This window comes from Leptodactylus fuscus, chromosome 2 (genome assembly GCF_031893055.1).
Source record: "Leptodactylus fuscus isolate aLepFus1 chromosome 2, aLepFus1.hap2, whole genome shotgun sequence".
Classification (NCBI taxonomy): domain Eukaryota; kingdom Metazoa; phylum Chordata; class Amphibia; order Anura; family Leptodactylidae; genus Leptodactylus; species Leptodactylus fuscus.
Window position 1 is genome coordinate 282,270,360 of NC_134266.1, and position 23,691 is coordinate 282,294,050.

Genomic DNA, 23,691 nt, shown 5'->3' on the forward strand with positions numbered 1-23,691 from the left:
GGGGGGAGGTGTTCGGACTATTTGGGTCTCTCAAGTCTCCAGGGAACAACAGCATTATTACTGAGGAAATGTAGAGATTGTGTAGCCAGGACGTTTCTTCTGTTCTCCGGTGACTTCTACTTACTGTCACCTTTCTATAGTCTTACAGATCTTCTCATTATGTGACCATTATATATTGTATATAGTGTAAGAAATAAGTCGGCATGCTAAGAGTTAATATAAATCTTGTGTCTTTGAAGTCCTTTCTTACCATTCTATGATCTCTGTAGTCGTAGTCACCGTTATGTTCTTACATTTTGCAGTGAGAATATTTTGTTTCCTGCACATTTGTGCTGCGGTTGTATCGGGGTCAGTCTGGTCCTCACAGCCGGTGCGAACGTCTCAGGAACTATTATTATTTACAGTCAGATGTTGGGTTCATTCTATTCTATAATTTCTTGCTCAAAAAATTGGGGTATAGCCAAAATATAGGGTGTAACAAGTATGAAGCTGTTCACATCTATTTCCCCTCATGATGAGGTGAATTACTTTTTGGGTGTTCATAAGTGTTTTTACATTTCTTTGACGCTTTGTCCTTATATGTTTTCAATAAAGTTTGTTTATATTTGGTGAATTGCTGCATCTTCATTTCCTTGTGATTATAATTAGAGATGAGCGAACAGTAAAATATTCGGTACTCGTTTCGAATAGCTGCTCAATATTCAACTATTCAATCGAATATCGAACCCATTATAGTCTATGGGGAAAAATGCTTTGTTTCAGGGGAACCCACCATTCGACTCAGGAGGGTCACCAAGTCCACTATCACACCCCAGGAAATGATGCCAACACCTCTGCAATGCAAATGAGACAGCAGGATAAGCATGTCTGGGGGCATCTAACAAGCCCAAGTCACAGTTTTACCCCAACATCACAGCCTATCAACTACACACTTTCCACACTCAAAAAAAAAAAACCTCTATCAAAGTGGGAAAATACCTGGAAACCTTCTTTTCTCCCCAATTGGATGGACAGAAACCCAAATTTGACGCTAAAGAAACATTAACAAACACCCCTTTAAATCACCTTGCCCATGACAACCACAGATGGAATAGGCAATGGGAAATCACCAGTACCCACCCTGAACTGTCATTGTGGATGTGTGTGATGTGGTAAGAGCTTCAAAAATTCACTTTACTGGCCCTTAACGTGAGCCCTTCCAAATTAGGCCCTTAAGCGGAGCTACCAGCAGAGATTGAGGCCCTTCAGGTGACTTTAGCCTTTTACCTGCAGAGTTTTAGGCCATTTGGGTGAGTTGAGCCTTGCACCAGCAGAGTGTTAGCCCCTTTAAAATTCTTAGCCCGTACAACGGTGGTTCCAGAACCATCACTCTCATTGCGTTGGTGTCACAATACCCTTACTAGTAGTCTAGAGTAGAGATGAGCGAGTACTGTTCGGATCAGCCGATCTGAACAGCACGCTCGCATAGAAATGAATGGATGTAGCCGGCACATGGGGGGTTAAGCGGCCGGACACCGTCAAAGCGGAAGTACCAGGTGCATCCATTCATTTCTATGGAGCGTGCTGTTCGGATCGGCTGATCCGAACAGTACTCGCTCATCTCTAGTCTAGAGACCAATGGCTGGAAACAGGGAGTATAACAATAGCAATGCACAGATAGACTTACAGTCCGTTCTATGGAAGGCAGGGAGGCTTGGCCAGAAGCAGCGGTCCTATTATCAGCAGGAAGACTTGCTGGAGGCAGTGGTTCCACTGCTCCTATGGACCAGGTAGATAGCAAAGTCTTTTAGTAGAAGGAGGACTTGCTGGGGCCAGTAGTTCCACGGTTCCTATGGACCAGGTGGATGGCAAGTCTTTGGTAGCAGGAGGACTTGCTAGGTGTATTAGTTACAGGTAGCAACCAACTTGGCAGGTGAATAACCAACTTGGAACAGTCAGTTAGAGCTTGAGGAACTTGGCAGAAGGCAGACTTCTGGAACCAATACTCAGGCAACTGGGTAATCACAACACACATGCTAAATAATCAAGAATCAGGAAACCAGGGTAAGTCACAGGCAGGAAACACAAAAAACTCCATCTTGACTGCTGACAAAAAAAGAGTTCAACAAAACAAGATCCTGACATTCCTCCCTCCTCAGGAGCGGCCTCCGGACGATCCCAGACCAGGCTTCTCAGGATATTTATCATAAAATTGTTTAATCAATCGAGAGGCATTGATGTTATCCAGAGGTTCCCAGGAATTCTCTTCTGGAGGATAGCCTTCCCATTTGATAAGATATTGTAACTTGCCCCTGAGGATCCTGGAAACCAGAATCTTCTCCACAACAAAATGTTCTTGATCATCTACCAAGACAGGATCAGGAGGAGGAGATGACCGTGCCGGAAAACGATTGGAAATTGTAGGTTTCAGCAAAGAGACATGGAAAACAGGATGAATCTTCATGGTCTTTGGAAGATTCAATCGACAGGTTACTGAGTTTACCAGACCACTAATCTTAAAGGGACCAATGTACTTTTGTCCCAATTTCCGTGAGGGCACCCTTAATTTCAGGTTCTTAGTAGATAACCAAACTGCGCCTCCTACCTTGAATATTGGTGCTGGTTTACTAAACCTGTCAGCTGTATTCTTAAATCTCTCTTGAGCTGTGCGCAACGTCTGCTTTAAAAAATTCAGATCGTGTTTTAAAGAGGCAATTCTTTCTGTAACTGCTGGCACAGGAGCATCCACCGGAAATCTGGGAAAGATCTTTGGATGAAAGCCTTGGTTAGCATAGAACTGTGTTACTTTTGTAGAAGCACTTTGTGAATTGTTGTAGGAGAATTCTGCCATAGGAAGCAAATCAACCCAATCATCCTGTAGATGGCAGACGTAGCATCGTAGATATTGTTCCAGAGTCTGGTTAGTACGTTCTGTCTGTCCATTTGATTGCGGATGGAAAGCGGAGGACAAACAGATATCTATGTCCAATGCCGCACAGAACCCTCGCCAGAATCTTGCAGTAAACTGAACCCCTTGGTCAGAAACAACCTCATCTGGAACTCCATGTAGGCAAAAGATATTTTGAGCCTGTCAGGGAGACAAACATCTTGCAGATCTGATAAACTCCAAGTTACGATGATCAGTGAGGACAACAATCTGTTGTGATGCTCCCTGGAGATGGGGTCTCCATTCCTTAAAGGCAGCGATGATGGCCAATAATTCTTTATTCCCTACATCATAATATCTTTCTGAAGGTGACAAACGTTGAGAAAAGAAAGCACATGGATGTAATAAATTCTTCTCTCCTGTTCTCTGAGAGAGAATAGCTCCAATAGCCCTGTCCAACGCGTCTACCTCAACAATGAAGGCCCGTTCAGGATCAGGATGAATTAATACTGGGGCTATGGTAAATTTTTCCTTTAAACCGTCAAAGGCGTCAAAGGCTTCCTGTGCCTGAGTGGTCCAAATAAAAGCTGTTGACTTTTTTGTTAGTTGGGTAATAAGGGAGACGATCCCTGAAAAGTTCTTAATGAAGCGTCGATAGAAATTTACAAAACCAATGAAACGTTGAACTTGTTTAACGTTCTTAGGAACAGGCCAATCAAGGATTGCCTGTATCTTACTTGAATCCATGCTCAATCCTTGAGGGGTGATTATGTACCCCAAAAACTGCACTTCAGTTCTATGGAACTCACATTTCTCAAGTTTGATGTATAAATGATTCTCTCTCAGGCGGCCTAAGACGGTCTTTACATGCTGTTGATGTTCCTCGAGAGAATTTGAAAAAATCAAAATGTCATCCAGATATATGACCACAAAGAGATCTAGCAGGTCCCTGAAAATGTCATTCACACGGTGTTGGAAGGTGGCTGGAGTGTTACAAAGTCCGAACGGCATAACAAGATATTCAAAGTGCCCATACCGAGATCTGACAGCGGTCTTCCATTCATCCCCGGACCTGATACGGACTAGAATATATGCACCACAAAGGTCTAATTTTGTAAATATCTTGGCCTGCCATACTCTCTCCAATAATTCTGGGATTAATGGCAAAGGATAGCGATTCCTAACTGTAACTTTATTTAATTCCCGATAGTCTATGCAAGGTCGGAGAGAGCCATCTTTCTTCTTGACAAAGAATATGGGAGCTGGAGATGAAGAGGGACGAATAAAGCCTTTGGCCAAATTCTCATCAACGTATAACTTGAGAGCTTCCAGTTGTGGCCCTGCTAGTGGATAAATGCTTCCAAAAGGTATAGCTGCACCAGGTTGGAGATCTATCGGACAATCATATGGACGATGTGGAGAAAGTAGATCCGCTTTCTTCTTGTTGCAAACATCGGAGAATATCTCATAACAAGGTGGTAAACTCAGCATTTGAGCTGGATCTTGAATCTTCATGCTGGTAAAGGGATCATTTGGGGCTGGAGCTGGATTCTATATATGCATGCTAGCAGGGAGATCCTTTCCCGGAAAACATATCTCACTAGTTTCCCAGTTGATATCAGGGTTCTGGGTCTGCAACCATGGAAAACCCAAAATGATAGGAAAGTGTGGCGAGGAAATCAGCTTGAAGGTAAGTGTCTCTTGGTGATCAGGTTTCAGCTGGATCCTCAAGGGTACTGTCTCATGATCTACTGGCCCTGAGACTAGTGGAGATCCATCCAATGTCTCCAGTACCACAGGTGAAGCCCTCTTTCGGAACTTGATCCCATGCTCTTTGGCAAACAATAAATCTATAAAGTTTCCACTAGCTTCTGAGTCAATCATGGCCGTACTAGTAACCCACTGAGAGTTGATCAATATCTGAATTGGAAGTAGGCAGTGTGATCCTCTTTCCTTTTCTTTAGGGCGCAGAGTCACAGGAGCTATGACAGCATTCAGAAGTAAAGCTGACTCTGAAACAACTGACTCAGAAAAGTCATATTCAGCAATTGCTGCAGCTGTTCTAAGTGGACGATTAGGACAATTCATAAGGAAGTGACCTGAACCACCACAGTACAGGCATAAGCCCTCCCGAAGCCTATGTTCTTTACGGTCCTGACTTTGATGTCTCTGTAGAGAATCTATTTGCATGGATTCAACCCCTGCATCCCGGGGAGGTTTACTCGGTGGATCCTTCACAGATGAAGAGGGGAAAAAATTACTACTCCGATTCAGGGCGAGCCATCTCTCTTTCTCCTGCCTCCGTTCAGTAATACGCGTATCTATACGGATACAATGATTAATGAAATCGTCCAAGCTGGAAGGAGCCTCTGCTCGGGATAATTCATCCTTAATAATACTGGATAGGCCCTTACGAAAAGAGGAAGCTGTGCTTCACTGTTCCAGGTTGTATCCACAGCCCATCTTCGGAATTCCATAGCGTAGTCAGTAACGGAGCGCCTGCCCTGACGTAAAGTTAGAATGGCAGCTTCAGCTGTAGCACGTCGATTAGGGTCATCAAACATTAGATTCATAGCGGTAAGGAAATCGTCCAATTTGTCCAAGATGGGATCTTCAGTCTCAATGAAAGGGTTGGCTCAAGCTATGGCTTTATGAGTCAGGAGCATGATAATACCCAGCACCTTGGAACGATCAGTCGGAAACTGGCTAGCATTGGCATCAAAATATAAACGGCATTGGTTTATGAAGCCACGGTACTTGTCACGTTCACCGCCGAATCTAAAGGTGGTAACTTAGGAATGGGAGTGGGAGCTGGTGCCAGCGCCTCCAATTGTGCGGTGCGGTTACGTAGTTCCTGAATTGCTTGCCCAAACACCTGGGTATTATGGTTAGATTGTCCCTCCATTGCATCAATCTTTGCTTTTAAAGTCTGCATCTCAACATGCATAGAGGTAATCAGATTGTATAGTTTCTTGAAACGTACCTCCAAACTCTCTGAACCAGCGGTCTCCGTCATCATGGCCTGAGTATTCTGTCACAATACCCTTACTAGTAGTCTAGAGACCAATGGCTGGAAACGGAGTATAACAATAGCAATGCACAGATAGACTTACAGTCCATTCAATGAAAGTCAGGGAGGCTTGGCCGGAAGCAGCGGTCCTACTATCAGCAGGAGGGCTTGCTGGAGGCAGTGGTTCCACGGCTCCTATGGACCAGGTGGATGGCAAGTCTTTGGTAGCAGGAGGACTTGCTGGGGGTAGTAGTTAAAGGCAGCAACCAACTTGGCAAGTGAATAACCAACTTGGAACAGTCAGTTAGAGCTTGAAGAACTTGGCAGAAGACAGACTTCTGGAACCAATACTCAGGCAACAGGGTAATCACAACACACATGCTAAATAATCAAGAATCAGGAAACCAGGGCAAGTCACAGGCAGGAAACACAAAAAACTCCATCTTGACTGCTGACAAAAAAAAAAAAAAGAGTTCAACAAAACAAGATCCTGACCTTGATTTTCATTGGGAATTTGATAACATTTTGGCATCAAGTCCTGGGGGTAACTTTTATTTAGAGGGCCGCAAAGGTGGAGAATTGACTGCAACCACTACTATCGGCAACGGTCCTTTAATATTGGACTCTACATTACCTCTACAGGGTTCTGATCAGGTGTTAATTGTCCAAACAACATGCTCTAGTACTTTAGATGTAGATCAAAAACCACTTTCCCTTCTGACACCAGATTTAACCAAGCTTCACCATTATCATCCTGCTGAGGTGGAGCCACTAAAGGAAACCTTGCCTTCAAAGGCCTGTCCTGGAGCTGTGACTGAGCCAAATGTAAACACAGAGTCCTTTGGAACTGGACACAATTCACCAGCAGTGTTTTTGTCCCTTAGGGTGAGTTGAGCCTTGCACTAGCACGTGTCCCGTAACATCAGGCAGGCCCTAAGTTCTGCGCTTTGCACAAAGTTCCACTTGACCACCGACGCGTGGACAAGTGCATGCGGCCAGTGATGCTGCATCTCAATCACGGCACACTGGCTGAATGTAGTTGAGGTTGGGACTGGGTCGTAAGCTGTGGCGGCCTGCCTTGTCTCCCCGCCCAATATTCCTGGCAGGAGTGCTGAAACACTACCCTCCTCCTCCGTTAAATCGACCCCAGCTACGAGCTGGAAACGCTGCAACACTGGCGTGAGGAGACGTCAGTAGGCCGTGCTGAAGCTCATCAGCTTTTGGGACAGACAGCATACTGCCTCCGAGGTCAGGGATGCCATCCTCGATGAGATGGCAATGTTTTTTGCCCCGCTGCACCTGGGCCCAGGCTGGTTGGCGTATGTGATAATGGCCGGAACCTGGTAGCAGATCTGGAGCTTGCCAGACTCAAACCCGGTCCACACATAGCACACATTTTCAAATTATTGGTGCAACGGTTTCTAACAACTTACCCCAATTTACACAAGCTACTGGTTAAAGTGTGGCGCTTGGCAAATCTACAGTACCTGGTGCTAGCCTCAATACACTGCAGCAATGCCTACATCTGCCTTAAGCACCGGCTGTTGTGTGAGGTCACCACACGCTGAAACCCTAGATACCGTATGTTGAGCAGGGTGTGTGAGCAGCAGAGACCTTTAATGGAGTTCCATCTTCAAAAATCAAGGGTTCATCAAAGTCAGCTCCCTCAGTTTCTGCACCATGAGTTTCCATGGGTGGCAGACTTATGTGAAATCCTATCCCATCCTTTCCACTGGACAAGAAACATTAGCATGCACTCATCACAATTCCTGATATGACAGCTGCGTTAAGCAGGGTGCAGGGTACAACGCAGACCAGGCCTGAGCACCAGGAACAGGTGTTACAATGGCTAGCGGATAATGCTTTCAGCTGCTTTTCCACCAGCCAATCAGCCACTACCTGCAGTCGTGTTTATACCCAAGAGTCTGCCCCTCCTTCCTCTTAACATGCTCAATCTTCCCAACAGAGTCATCCCACCCTTGTCCAGTGTCTCGTCCACTTGGAAGGCCCTAGGTTCCCTATTGGTGGAAATAGAGGCTTCTCCGTCAACATCACGGTCCCTTAATTGTGGACTTCAGCTGCCTATTTATCTTCTCAAGAGAAAAGAGAGGTCTGATGGAATTCTCCAAGGTGTTGTCATCAGACGAGAGAGTTTCGTCACCTGGAAGTCACCTCCAGAAACCAGAGAGAATCTGATTCTCAGAGAGCTGTTTTTTGAAATATGGAAAATGGAGTCCTGGATCTCCTTCAAGGAGTCCTCCATAAACTCTTTCACCCATATGACCACATCTTGCATTGAAGATTCTTCCGTGGGGAAACCACGGCACTGACAGTAGCGAGTAAACGCGTATCCATCCAGTAGTGGCGTACTGCAGTCCGCGCAGGAGAGATGTTTCCGTTTAGAGAATCTCTTCTTCCTTAAGTCAGCATCAGCTCCGGAAGTGAAAGAAGACACCTATATAGAAAGAAAATTAACACGTCAGAACAGACTGTAAAGTGTAACATAGAATAAAAGGAAAAGTATCTTTAATGTGAATCAGGCGAGGAAAAACTAGAAATCAATGCTATAGCTAAGAGAGTCTGCACAGCAAAAATCACCAGAGGATTTACCTTCTTATTACAGGAGAAAAAAGCCAGATCTGCCCAGAAATGAGCAACTTATATAGAGAAGGGGTGGGGGAGGGAAGGGGGACAGAAAAAACCACAGGGGGAACTCCAGAGACAAACCGAGAGGGAATAAAGAGTGTCAGCCCTAAATGTGATAGTGACCCCCCCCCCCCCCCCCCCCCCTTATTACAAGTGACCACGGCCCCATGTAATACCCCGAACACTGACACCATATACTGACTACACAGCGGAGAGGGATATATATATACCCCACCCAGTAGTGTCCAGTGTGCAGCCTGCTGGGAGTTGTAGTCCTCCCTCTCTCCCCCCCAGGTCTCCCCCATATTGTGTCGGGGCTCCCGATCACCTCCTCTCCTCACTTACCCCCTCACTCTTCAGGGCAGGACACTCTCTACCTCACACACGTCCTCCTCATCACTAGTCATGTGACCCGGCGTGTCACCGGAAGGGGCGGGGCCTCCCACAGGCTGTACCAGTATATGAGGGGGGGGGAGACTGTATACAGGAGGAGAGGGCTTACATGGGGTGTATACAGGAGGAGAGGGCTTACATGGGGGTGTATACAGGAGGAGAGGGCTTACATGGGGGTGTATACAGGAGGAGAGGGCTTACATGGGACTGTATACAGGAGGAGAGGGCTTACATGGGGCTGTATACAGGAGGAGAGGGCTTACATGGAGGTGTATACAGGAGGAGAGGGCTTACATGGAGGTGTATACAGGAGGAGAGGGCTTACATGGGGGTGTATACAGGAGGAGAGGGCTTACATGGGGCTGTATACAGGAGGAGAGGGCTTACATGGAGGTGTATACAGGAGGAGAGGGCTTACATGGGGGTGTATACAGGAGGAGAGGGCTTACATGGGGGTGTATACAGGAGGAGAGGGCTTACATGGGGGTGTATACAGGAGGAGAGGGCTTACATGGGGCTGTATACAGGAGGAGAGGGCTTACATGGAGGTGTATACAGGAGGAGAGGGCTTACATGGAGGTGTATACAGGAGGAGAGGGCTTACATGGAGGTGTATACAGGAGGAGAGGACTTACATGGGACTGTATACAGGAGGAGAGGGCTTACATGGGACTGTATACAGGAGGAGAGGGCTTACATGGGGTGTATACAGGAGGAGAGGGCTTACATGGGGGTGTATACAGGAGGAGAGGGCTTACATGGGGGTGTATACAGGAGGAGAGGGCTTACATGGGGCTGTATACAGGAGGAGAGGGCTTACATGGAGGTGTATACAGGAGGAGAGGGCTTACATGGAGGTGTATACAGGAGGAGAGGGCTTACATGGGACTGTATACAGGAGGAGAGGGCTTACATGGGGTGTATACAGGAGGAGAGGGCTTACATGGGGTGTATACAGGAGGAGAGGGCTTACATGGGGGTGTATACAGGAGGAGAGGGCTTACATGGGGGTGTATACAGGAGGAGAGGGCTTACATGGAGGTGTATACAGGAGGAGAGGGCTTACATGGAGGTGTATACAGGAGGAGAGGGCTTACATGGAGGTGTATACAGGAGGAGAGGACTTACATGGGACTGTATACAGGAGGAGAGGGCTTACATGGGACTGTATACAGGAGGAGAGGGCTTACATGGGGTGTATACAGGAGGAGAGGGCTTACATGGGGGTGTATACAGGAGGAGAGGGCTTACATGGGGGTGTATACAGGAGGAGAGGGCTTACATGGGGCTGTATACAGGAGGAGAGGGCTTACATGGAGGTGTATACAGGAGGAGAGGGCTTACATGGAGGTGTATACAGGAGGAGAGGGCTTACATGGGACTGTATACAGGAGGAGAGGGCTTACATGGGGTGTATACAGGAGGAGAGGGCTTACATGGGGTGTATACAGGAGGAGAGGGCTTACATGGGGTGTATACAGGAGGAGAGGGCTTACATGGGGGTGTATACAGGAGGAGAGGGCTTACATGGGGGTGTATACAGGAGGAGAGGGCTTACATGGAGGTGTATACAGGAGGAGAGGGCTTACATGGAGGTGTATACAGGAGGAGAGGGCTTACATGGAGGTGTATACAGGAGGAGAGGGCTTACATGGGGGTGTATACAGGAGGAGAGGGCTTACTATATACAGGAGAAAGGAGGGGTCTTACATAGAACTGCACACAGGAGAAGAGAGGGGTCTTACATAGGACTGTACACAGGAGAAGGGAGGGGGCTCTTACATGGGACTGTACACAGGAGAAGGGAGGGGTCTTACATAGGACTGTATACAGGAGAAGGGAGGGGGCTCTTACATAGGACTGTACACAGGAGAAGGGAGGGGTCTTACATAGGACTGTATACAGGAGTAGGGAGGGGGTCTTACATAGGATTGTACACAGGAAAAGGGAGGGGGGTCTTACATGGGACTGTATACAGGAGAAGGGAGGTCTTACATAGGACTGTATACAGGAGGAGGAGGGGGGTCTTACATGGGACTGTATACAGGAGAAGGGAGGTCTTACATAGGACTGTATACAGGAGGAGGAGGGGGGTCTTACATGGGACTGTATACAGGAGAAGGGAGGGGGTCTTACATAGGACTGTGGGTGGTCTTGCTCGCTGTTGCTATGGATTCTGTCTGATTCAGCCTCGGCTTCCGCTTTTGATTGGACCAATTAATTTCAGCAGCGGAGAGCCGGGATGTGATGTCGCTGTTCTGCATTTAGTGGCGCCCCCTTCTGGTACTTTTTGCAGTACATTGTACAGAATATTTAATGGCACTGATATTAAGTACAATCAGCAAAAAATAGGAAACTTATGATTTTTAGAAGGCCGGGCATAAAACTAAAAATAACTGGGGAGGGAAAGGGGTAACACGTGTGACATGATTTTGACATGTTATCATTTCTGCCGTTCATTTCCTAGCCCAGGTTTCTATTTTGAGCCTTAGGGTTGTCACGGGATGGTTAGAGTCTATATTATAGGCAATGTGTAATATATATTTCATGTGGAATGTATTCTCTAACCTGTTATATACATCAATGTGTAGTTGGCTGATTAGGGTCTAGTGTGTTAGCACATTGTATGCAAATCCCTCTAACTAGTGAGGACCAGTGAGGACAATGGGTGGAGATAATCTGATCAGTGTCTCCAAGAAGATGTTGGACGGTGCATTGTCCATAGTAGACAGGGAGTCTGCTCTCCTTGGTATAGGTGAGGGGGGAAGGATCTGTGACTCAGCCCTTCCCACCCACAGATAGAGGAAGTAACAGTTTAGTATATAGTTGTAGCTTGCAGTTAGTATGTGTTAGCCGGCCTGTGCACAGCTCTGCAGAGAGCCAGGACTTAGTTACAGGACCAAGGAACCAAAGTTATCATTGGATTGTGACTTCTGTGGACTTATTGTTATTACGGTTGATGTGACCGCCGCCGGCTACTAACTTTGTGGATTACAATAAATTGCTGTTGTCTCCCGACCTCTTGCGTCCGTGTTGATTCAAAAGACCATCCGGAGGAAGACGTATACCTTTGCTCCGTGACAACTGGTTGGCAGCGGTGGGATCAACAGCGGACAGCGAGATGGACTACAGCAGCCCAGCGATTAATGGAGCCACAACCTCAGAATACAGGAACTGGACTATGGCACGTCTACAAGTAAGGGCCCGGGAACTAAACCTGAGTTACCAGGGAAGAACGAAAGATCAACTGATCGAGGCACTGGAGGAGATGACCCTGCAAAGCGACCATGAGGAGGGCTGCCCCCAGGAGACTGGAGAGATACGGGAGTGGCAGGTACAGACCCAAAAGAGCAGATGGGTTGTTTTGTATGAGGAGGAGTTGGCAGTGCTGGGGCTAGGAGCAACTGCAGAGCAAAGGAGTAGAGCATTACAGAGGGCTCAGGAAACGGAGAAGGAGGAACAGAGAATGGCGCATGAAAAGGAAAGAATGGCGCATGAAATGCGAATGGCTGAGATAACTACGCGGAATTATAATCAAACGTCGGCCCCCAGCCCAACAGTGAGAGAACCACCATATGTCTCCCATAAACACTTCAAGACCTTTGATGAAGCGGCTGGGGATGTTGATGGATATTTTCAGGACTTCGAACACCAGTGCCACCTGATGGAAGTCCCAGAGAAGGATTGGGTCCGGTATCTGGTGGGGCACCTACGAGATGGGGCTGCGGAAGCTCTCAGAGCCATGGACCCTAGTGATCAGCGGGACTATGAGGCCATTAAAAGAGCGGTGCAGAAGTATTATGCCGTCACTCCAGAGACCTACCGAGTTCAATTCCGCTCTTTGTCTTACAATGGGGGAAGCTCCTTCCACATGTTCGCCCACAAGTTGAAGCAAGCATGCAAGCGCTGGCTAGAAGGAGAGGAGGCTGTCACAGTCGATAAGATCCTCCAAGTCATACTTAAGGAACAGTTCTTTTCCCAGTGCCCCGCTGAGATCCGTGAGTGGGTGCTGGAACGGAACCCAGCCACAGTGGAGCAAGCTGCTTCCCTTGCAGATGAGGGCCTGACCATCAAGCCGCAGTGGAAGAGGTTGTTTGCAGAGGAGCGGAAAACTACCACAGTCCGCCAGACACCCTTCATCCAGCCACCCACCTTTCGTGCCCGGCCTCAGGATTACAATTCCCCCTCTACCCCTGCCCCAGCCCATCGGCCTCCAGCTATGAACAACCCTGTCCCTAGACAACGACCTACTGGAAGAATGCTAGAGCGCAGATGTTTTGGGTGCGGGCGGCCTGGACATTTGCAAGCTAGTTGCCCTGTTAACATGGGGGCACGGGCCACCGTGGCATCCCGGCCTATTCACTACCTGGGAACCACCCCTAGGACTGAAAGTTTGGCCCCATTTCCAGATGACTCCATGAATGACCCATCTGTTCCACCTCCAGGGGTCTATGGGATTCAGCCTTCCGCCACACATCCCGCAAACCTTCAGCGGAAGCACTTGCAGGAGGTCCTACTGGATGGCCGAACAGTTGTTGGATTCCGGGACTCGGGAGCTTTCCTAACGGTAGCGGACCCCCGAGTGGTTCGACCCGAGGCCCTAGAGGAGGGCCCTGGCCTTTCTATCGAGTTGGCAGGAGGTACTCGGAAACGTATTCCTAAAGCTACCGTGGAACTCGACTATGGTTATGGACCAAAACGATGCACAATTGGTGTGATGAGCGGGCTGCCGGCCGATGTTCTGTTAGGCAACGATGTTGGAAATCTACAGTGCCACTTTGTGGGAGCAGTGACCCGAAGCCAAGCTCAGAGAGACGCCAACATGGATCGACCGGATTTTTTGCCAGATGCCAGCCCTTCAACTCTACAACTTTACCATTCAGTACCGCCGAGGGAACCAACACCAGAACGCAGATGGGTTATCCCGGCAGGAGGACATATGAGCTATAGAGACTGATGTGCATTCCCCAATTTACCTGTGTAGGCCAATTGTGTCATGCACATGTTTTGAGAGGGGGAGGGGTTGTCACGGGATGGTTAGAGTCTATATTATAGGCAATGTGTAATATATATTTCATGTGGAATGTATTCTCTAACCTGTTATATACATCAATGTGTAGTTGGCTGATTAGGGTCTAGTGTGTTAGCACATTGTATGCAAATCCCTCTAACTAGTGAGGACCAGTGAGGACAATGGGTGGAGATAATCTGATCAGTGTCTCCAAGAAGATGTTGGACGGTGCATTGTCCATAGTAGACAGGGAGTCTGCTCTCCTTGGTATAGGTGAGGGGGGAAGGATCTGTGACTCAGCCCTTCCCACCCACAGATAGAGGAAGTAACAGTTTAGTATATAGTTGTAGCTTGCAGTTAGTATGTGTTAGCCGGCCTGTGCACAGCTCTGCAGAGAGCCAGGACTTAGTTACAGGACCAAGGAACCAAAGTTATCATTGGATTGTGACTTCTGTGGACTTATTGTTATTACGGTTGATGTGACCGCCGCCGGCTACTAACTTTGTGGATTACAATAAATTGCTGTTGTCTCCCGACCTCTTGCGTCCGTGTTGATTCAAAAGACCATCCGGAGGAAGACGTATACCTTTGCTCCGTGACAAGGGTGAATTCACACTACGTAAATGGCAGCTTATTCTGAACGTAAAACACGTTCAGAATCAGCGGCGTATAAAGCAGTTCCTATTCATTTCTATGGGAGGCGGCATACGAGCGCTCCCAATAGAAATGAATGGGCTGCTTTCTTTCACTACGAGCGCTCCCATTGAAGTGAATGGGATGTGCTCGCGTGTACGGCTCGGCGTGTGAAGGGGCCCGGTGCTCTGCTCATGCCGAGCCGTACACGCGAGCACTTCCCATTCACTTCAATGGGAGCGCTCGTAGTGAAAGAAAGCAGCCCATTCATTTCTATGGGGAGCGCTCATATGCCGCCTCCCATAGAAATGAATAGGAACTGCTTTATACGCCGCTGATTCTGAATGTGTTTTACGTTCAGAATAAGCTGGCGTATAATCAGTGTGAATATGTGAATATGCATTAAATCAAAATTTGACCGGTGCAAAAATTTTGGTCCCCTTATCAATTTATTGATTTGAATACTCCTAACTACTTGTTACTGACTTACTGAAGCATAAAATTGGTTTTGTAACCTCACTGAGCTTTGCACTTCATAGCCAGGTGTATCATGAGAAAAGGAATTTAAGGTGGCCAATGGCAAGTTGTTCTCCTATTTGAATCTCCTCTGAAGAGCGGCATCATGGGCTACTCGAAACAACTCTCAAATGATCTGAAAACAAAGATTGTTCCACATAGTTGTTCAGGGGAAGGAGACAAAAAGTTGTCTCAGAGATTTAACCTGTCAGTTTCCACTGTGAGGAACATAGTAAGGAAATGGAAGACCACAGGGACAGTTCTTGTTAAGCCCAGAAGTGGCAGGCCAAGAAAAATATCAGAAAGGCAGAGAAGAAAAATGGTGAGAAGAGTCAAGGACAATCCACAGACCACCTCCAAAGAGCTGCAGCATCATCTTGCTGCAGATGGTGTCACTGTGCATCGGTCAACAATACAGCACACTTTGCATAAGGAGAAGCTGTATGGGAGAGTGATGAGAAAGAAGCCGTTTCTGCAAGCACGCCACAAACAGAGTCGCCTGAGGTATGAAAAAGCACATTTGGACAAGCCAGCTTAATTTTGGAAGAAGCTCCTGTGGACTGATGAATCAAAGATTGAGTTGTTTGGTCATACAAAAAGGCGTTATGCATGGCGTCCAAAAAGAAACAGCATTCCAAGAAAAACGCTTGCTACCCACTGTAAAATTTGGTGGAGGTTCCATCATGCTTTGGGGCTGTGTGGCCAATGCCGGCACCGGGAATCTTGTTAAAGTTGAGGGTCGCATGGATTCCACTCAGTATCAGCAGATTCTTGAGAATAATGTTCAAGAATCAGTGAGGAAGTTGAAGTTACGCCGGGGATGGAGATTTCAGCAAGACAATGATCCAAAACACCGCTCCAAATCGACTCAGGCATTCATGCAGAGGAACAATGACAATGTTCTGGAATGGCCATCCCAGTCCCCAGACCTGAATATCATTAAACATCTATGGGATGATTGGAAGCGGGCTGTCCATGCTCGGCGACCATCAAACTGAACTGAACTTGTAAAGAGGAATGGTCCAAAATCCCTTCATCCAGGATCCAGGAACTGATTAACAGCTACAGGAAGCGACTAGAGGCAAAAGGAGGAGCTACTAAATATTACTGGCACTTTTCTGTTGAGGTGCCCATATTTTTGCACCGGTCAAATTTTGGTTTAATGCATATTGCACATTTTCTGTTAGTACAATAAACCTCATTCCACTCCTGAAATATTACTGTGTCCATCAGTTATTAGATAGATCAGACTGACATGGCAAACACCAAAATATTTACAGCTAACAATGATTAAGATTAATAGGGGGGCACTAACTTTTTCATAGGACTGTAAATCTAAACAGTGACCCCTGAACTTGTGACCCCAGCTAGTGTCTGAAGAGAACGCCACGTTTTCGCGCCACATGTATTTTCTACTTCCTCCTGAGGAGTTATTTATGGCATCTTCTAATTTGACGTGTGGCTACTCACCAGTAATGGGATGGTGGTAACATGGCTGCACTGGAGACAACATCATACTCTTTCATGTCCAATACACCACCATGCCTGGCCTATCTCCTCCTCAGCTGCGGCATAGATACCTGAAGCCACCCACTGGCAATAACAGATCGGGCATAGGGTTGAGCGATCGGGTTTGGAAAAGATCGGATCCCAATCGAGCAAATTTCACGATGGGCTGGAAAATGATCAGAAATCAGATTTTAAAACTGATCTTGAAATCTCAAAATTGGCTCAGCCCTAGTCGGGCCCCTCACTTTTCACTTAAGTCTGCTATACTGTCGTAAATGATGACAGTGCAGGACACACAATAAATAAGAAGTACAACAGATGATGGGTTGAAAGTGACGGTAGAGAAGGCCCAGTGAGTAAGATCACAGGGTGCAACAACAAACAGCACACTGCCTGTCACCGGAGAACACGTCCTCTTACCTGCGAGTGTGCTAACTTGTCCAGGTCACAGAATTAGATGGTGCTCTTATGGCAAGGAGATGACTTCCATCTTATGCTATCAATGTATCCTGAAAGTGCACTCGAGTAAGCTTTCTTCCACCCCGGCCCACCCATGAAGAGCAACTGTATGTTGCATCTTCCCAAAAACGCTAGAACACTGACTGCACGATGATGGGCACCAGTTACAGAGACATTAGCCTACAACATAGTGCAAGAACATCAACATTATGCAACATAACAAGCAAACGACACTACGCCAAGGTGCGGCACACTATATACACAGACACTGTGCTCCTTATCACAACTATACGTGCAGTTAAGACCAGGGTTTAATCCTTGTCATGCAACAGTCTTCTGTATAGATGAGAATGATAAACATATCTATCTTGTAGTCTGAAACGTAAGATTGTTTGGCCACCTGATATTCCTTCTAACTCCCATGTACGCTTAGTGGATTGTGCATGAGTTTTGCTGACAACCCACGGTTTCCCAACCAAACCCTTCTAAAGCACCTTTCTCCCATGTTAAAATTTTTCTTCCCCACAACAATTGCCAATTTGCCATTAAGAGAACGTTGAGACACCCTATCTACACAAGATAACCATCTGGTAACACCAAACCTGGTGGTTCTCTCATATAATATGTCAGAGTACCTTCACTGTTTGTATATGACAAATGTTTAAACATGTCCAACCATTGATGACATTCCTTTGGAAAACATCTGGTGATATAGTAGATGCTGAGGGTCTCCACCTAGGTCAGTCCATGGGAAGAAGGACCATAAAGCGATGAAAGATTTACTATGTTGACCTGGATTCAGCAATACATGATCAAACTTGACAACCATAGGATCTTCCTGAACCAATGCCACCAGACAGGATGACTACATGTCCTTGTCCATAGATGTAATAGACGCTGATCTGTCATCTGTCTACAAACTCACCACCATTACAAGGCAACATCCATTTTTAATATTTTCTGTAAAGATCCAACCACACGATACATCATATATCAGCTAGAGACACAAGGACCACCATGAAATGATGACGCGTAATATATTAAACAATATGATCCCATATGAAGAGAACAGGATCATCGAAAGCTCAATACAACATTGTGAGCCTGTCCGAATAAAGAAGAAGGAACCGGCGTCAGGGGTGCAAATACTTTATATCATACAATCTGTGAATTAGAGGCGAAGACTTCACCAGAGTTATAAGGAAACATTGATTGTTCATATTTTCTGTTAAGACCCGACCACAAGATAAACATTGTATGTAAGCTAGAGACTTCAGCAACGAGATGGAATGAGCGAATGAAAACCCAAAAGTTGGGTTCAGCCGATCTTGAATTTTTAGGAACGTTTTTAAAATCCAATTTTCGATCATTTTCCAGTTGATCGCGAATTTTGCTGAAACCCCGGCACCATGTTAGCTATGGGCAATCATCACAGCCCATCAAATACTGCTCGGGGAAGCTGGCAGCTCGTGCTATGCAAAAAGTGACTTTTCCCATAGAGAAGCATTGACCTTACTCTTACATTTTTCTCGGGCTGGCAAGGTCTCAGGACTTGGAAAGTTCAGCTGCAAACACATCTCATGGCAGCTCATCATATGCTGCTCGGAGAAGCTGGCATCTTGCGTTGTGCGGCAAGTGCCTTTTCCCGTAGCAATGCATTGACTTGAACTCGAGCGATTTGCTCAGGCTGGTAAGGTCGCAGGACTTGGAAAGTTCAGATTTTAAAATCGATTCTGAAAACTCAAGATCGGCTCAACCCTAGTTGTAAACCATGTCCTGGATACGTCTGTGTTTGGAGTCTCCAGCTTGTGCATCTCCTCCAAATTCTTGAATGGCTTTGTCTTGACAACTCTTTCAAGGTTCTCTCATCCCTATTGCCTGTGCACCTTTTTCGGCTACACTTTTTCCTCATCTCTCCATGAATATGTTTAGAAACAGCATTCTGAACAACCGGCAATGACTTTTTCTGACTCCTTGTGGTGGGTGTCCATGACTGTCTTCTGGACAACTGACAAGGCAGCAGACTTCCTCATGATTGTGTAACCCACCAGAGTAAAGGCCCATTTATAGGCTTAGGAAACCTCAGCTGGAGTTTTCTGTTAGAGTGTGACTCCATGACTCTACAATATTGAACTTTTTCACAATATTAGAATTTTCTGAGATTGTAACTTTTTGGGTTTTCATTATTTGTAAGACGACATTATCACCATTCAAAGAAATACAAGCTTCGAATAGATCACTTGGTGTGTAGGGAATCTATAAAATATAAAAGGTCACTTTATGAATTTATGACACGAAAAGGTCTGGTACAAGAAATGAATGACTGCTCATCTCTCGGCTGTACCGGCTATCACTGTTATTTGGAGGATGAAAGACAACTGAAATAGGTGCAAGCAACGGTTGGATCCATCTCAGGTGAATGTCGTGCAATAAAGCATTAATATACAAAAAGAACACACAATAGATAATTTAATAGAAGATCATTTCTGACATGAGGACCACGAGGAACCACCACATTGAGCATTACGGTCCAATATTCTTCTTATTCTCTCCGTAATAGGACAAGTCATCCTGGTGAACACAACAAAAACATCTAGAGACATTAGAGGAGTTCCTACCAACAAAACGCTTAAGTCCATTGAGATGTTCCCTAATCCTGACCTCTAAGGAACGAGATGTGTAGCCAATGTAGGATCAACTGCACAATAATACCCAGTAAATTAAGGATATGATTCCTCCAGGTAATCGATATGGTCTAAATACCAATCGATTTATTACCTATAACACCACATTCGTAGTAAATCGCACTAAATGTTTTTTATGCAATTTACAAACTTCATAGACTTTTATGGACTACCGTGATCTGATTCTTCTGTACCAAAAGCTCAAAAATGAGAGATTCCGCAAAAGATTTCACAGTGGGTAAAGTGCTTAGGAGGACGTGGAGAAAGAAGCATTTTTCTCCAATAAGCTATATTACAACATTTCTTACATTCACTTATACTGTTGATTTATGCAAAGTATATGGAAATGTTTGTGTCTATTTATATAAAGGCAGAGAGCTGCAATAGTGTCTCGGCCAATGCACAGTCTAGTTGTAGGTGTCAGACTTCTGCAAATCAACACTTTAATATAAAGTGTTGGACTATCCCTTTGCTGGTTTCCTACATCATGGGTTCTACCATGAGTGACCTCTTTGATGTCTAAGAAAATTTGATTTCTGATTATAACACTTCCCACACTGAAGACATGAGTATGGCTTCTCTCCAGTGTGAGTTCTCTTATGTTCCTCAAAATGCATTATCTGTTTAAAACACTTCCCACATTCAGAACATGAATATGGCTTCTCTCCTGTGTGAGTTTTCTGATGTTCCAAAAAAAGTGATTCCAGGATAAAACATTGCCCACATTCTGGACATGAAAGAGGGTTCTCCCGTCTGTGAACTTTCTGATGTTTAGCAAGACCAGATTTCTGGGTAAAACATCTCTCACATTCTGAGCATGGAAATGATGTCGCCCTTGTGTGAACTTTCTGGTGCTTCTCAACAGCATCTTTACGTTTAAAGCATTTCCCACATTGCACACATGAATATGGCTTATCTCCGGTGTGAATTCTCAGATGTTCTGCAAAATGTGATTTCTGGGTAAAACATTTTCCACATTCTGGACATGAATAGGGCTTCTCCCCTGTGTGAATTCTCTGATGTCTTTCAAGATGATCTTTTTGCATAAAGCATTTCCCACATTCTGAGCATGAAAACGGTTTATCCCCCGTGTGAATCCTCTGATGTCTTTCCAGGTGATCTTTTTGCATAAAATATTTCCCACATTCTGAACATGAAAAAGGCCTCTCCCCGGTGTGAATTCTCTGATGCTTCTCAAGAGCTTCTTTACATTGAAAGTATTTTCCACATTGCTCACATGAGAATGGCTTCTCTCCTGTGTGGACGAGCTGATGCTTAATAAGATTTGATTTATAGGTAAAATACTTGCCACATTCTGAACATGAAAATGGCTTCTCCCCCGTGTGAACTAGCTGATGCTTCTCAAGAGCATCTTTGCGCAAGAAGCATTTACCACATTGTGTACATGAAAATGGCTTATGACCTGTGTGAATTCTTCGATGTTTAACAAGACTTGACTTATGCGTAAAGCACTTCCCACATTCTGCACATGAAAAGAGCTTCTCTCCTGTGTGAGTTATCTGATGTCTGATCACACTTGATCTATGGGTAAAACATCTCCCACATTCTAGACATGAAAATGCCTTCTCTCCTCTGTGAGTCCTCAGATGTTCCACTAGATGAGACTTCTGACTAAAACGTCTTCCACATTCCATACATGAAAATGGCTTCTCCCCTGTGTGAATTCTCTGATGTCCAAGAAGATGGGCCTTTCTACTAAAAGATTTCCAACATTCCACACATGAAAATGGCATTTTCTCGCTGTGAACTCTCTCATGATTCTCATGGTCAGATGTTGAAGAAATTTCCCCTGGTCTATGTCCAGCTATTTTGTTATCAATCTGTGATTGATTATCTTCTACTTCATGACAAGGAAACACAAGATGTCCATTGGAGCTTCTTGTACCGTCTGCACCTGAAAGAAGAAACCAAAATGTTGTTGTTTAACCCACCAAACCATCACTACCACATAATACTATGGGGCCAATCCATGATATCTCCTGTGTTGTTTTTTTATAACATTTCACCCACGTGTTACCCTAAAAAGTGACTTTTTACGATCTCCTATGGGTTTGTAAATGAGCGGCATGACATCACAAGCGGTAGTTGTAATACCACCTACATATATGATAGTTGATATCCCCTCCAGCCCCTTTTTCCCGTCTTGTCATTGGAAATCACATGCATATGCACTAAAGCAAACGATATGTACCATGCAACTACAGGTACGCATGCACAGAATGCCCCACTGACAAGTGGACCACAGGAACTCCAGTTCAATACCTGCAGGTTGGATTGCACAGGATTTCGGAAAGCAGTAACACAGAGAGAGGCCGGCCTTCACACAGTCGGCTCTGCCCAGGCCCGATGCCTGGCAGAGTGAATGAAGAGCCGGAAGACGCCACAGGGACGCTGCACAGAGAAGACTTCTAAAGGTAGGAGAAGAACCAGCATTGATTGGCCGACTGTATAGCATTCGGCCAATCAATGCTGGTTCTGCATCGAACTTTTACATTCGAACAGTGAGTGGTACTCGATCGAGTACGAGTATTTCGAATACCGTAGTATTCGATCGAATGCCTACTCGATTGAGTACTACTCGCTCATCTCTATTTTTAAAGGGAGTCTATCATTGGGGATTTCATTTTTTAAGTAAGCGCTAGAGATGTGCAAGTACTATTCGGAACAGTAGTGTTGAATAGCACGCTCCTATAGGAATGAATGGGAGCGGCCGGCGCGCAGGGGGTTAAGCGGCAGGACGCCGGCCCCGATTGTGTGCCGGCTGCGTCCATTCATTTTCTATGAGAGTGTGCTACTCGAAACTACTGTTCTGAATAGTACTCGCTCATCTCTAGTAAGCACACGTTGGAATAGCCTTTAGAAAGGCTATTCTAGTGCTATCTCTCTCTCACCTCCTCGCAACCGATTTTCTAATATATCATTTTTGGTAAATATGTAAATGAAGCTCAGGGAGCACCAGTGTCATACCATTGGTGCCACCTCCTGGGCAGTTCCTTTATGCAGATTAGCTCATTCTCTTTACTGCCTAGCAGCCACCTCTGTTTTCAGTAGAATCCAAATCCCCATGCTCCGCCAGCCATCCTTATTATAGTCCTATAGGAGTGAACCCAGCATGTGCAGGATTTGGATCCAGCTGAAGACAGAGGCGGCTACTAGGCAGTGAAGAGGAGGAGCTAATCTGTATAAAGGAATAGCCCAGGAGGTGACATCAATGGTATGACGCTGTGGTGCTCGAGCGCAAGGTATGACGCTGCGGTGCTCGAGCGCAAGGTATGACGCTGCGGTGCTCGGGCATAAGCTTTGATGCTGTGGTGCTCGAGCACAAGGTATGATGCTGCTGTGCTCGAGCACAAGGTATGACGTTGAGGCGCTCGAGCGCAAGGTATGACGCTGCGGCGCTCGAGCGCAAGGTATGACGCTGCGGCGCTCGAGCGCAAGGTATGACGCTGCGGCGCTCGAGCGCAAGGTATGACGCTGCGGCGCTCGAGCGCAAGGTATGACGCTGTGGCGCTCCCTGAGCTTTACTTACATATTTACCAAAAACAAAATATTTCAAAAACGGCCACGAGGAGGAGGGAAAGAGAGGTAGGACTAGAATAGCCTTTCTAAAGGCTTACTTAAAAAAAAGAAAATCCCCAATGATAGACTCCCTTTAAACGTGCTTGACGTCATCGATTTACATAAGGATCAAAATCGGAGGTGACATGTCCCCTTTAATGTTCCAAAGCCGCGTGTCATCTTCTCAGCTATATTACACCAATACACCACCAATACTGAGGATACACACCATGTGGACAGTGCACGTGCACCCAAAGACTGGACTATGAATCCCAATACCTCCTAAAAAAAATTAGGAAAAGATTTATTTGGATTTCCTATCAGTTCTTCCAGTAATATAGAAATGTATTATAGGTCCAGCCGGAAATGTCTGGGAAGAGAAGTA

The 23,691-nt window shown here is 45.9% G+C and overlaps 1 protein-coding gene and 1 pseudogene across 2 annotated transcripts in view; one reads left to right on the forward strand and one right to left on the reverse strand.

The window, feature by feature from the left end:
• LOC142196122 (uncharacterized) overlaps positions 1 to 23,691 on the forward strand; it is a 783,446-nt pseudogene that overhangs the window by 123,003 nt on the left and 636,752 nt on the right.
• The window catches only part of LOC142196125 (uncharacterized), a 267,316-nt gene continuing 263,410 nt past the window's right edge, over positions 19,786 to 23,691 (reverse strand). The window contains exon 6 of one of the 2 annotated variants that reach the window (XM_075266349.1): positions 19,786 to 21,642. In XM_075266349.1, coding sequence (XP_075122450.1) covers positions 20,222 to 21,642 — 1,421 coding nt within the window. In that variant the 3' untranslated portion in view covers positions 19,786 to 20,221. The remainder of the gene's footprint in view (positions 21,643 to 23,691) is intronic. The other variant, XM_075266348.1, reaches the window with a different exon arrangement.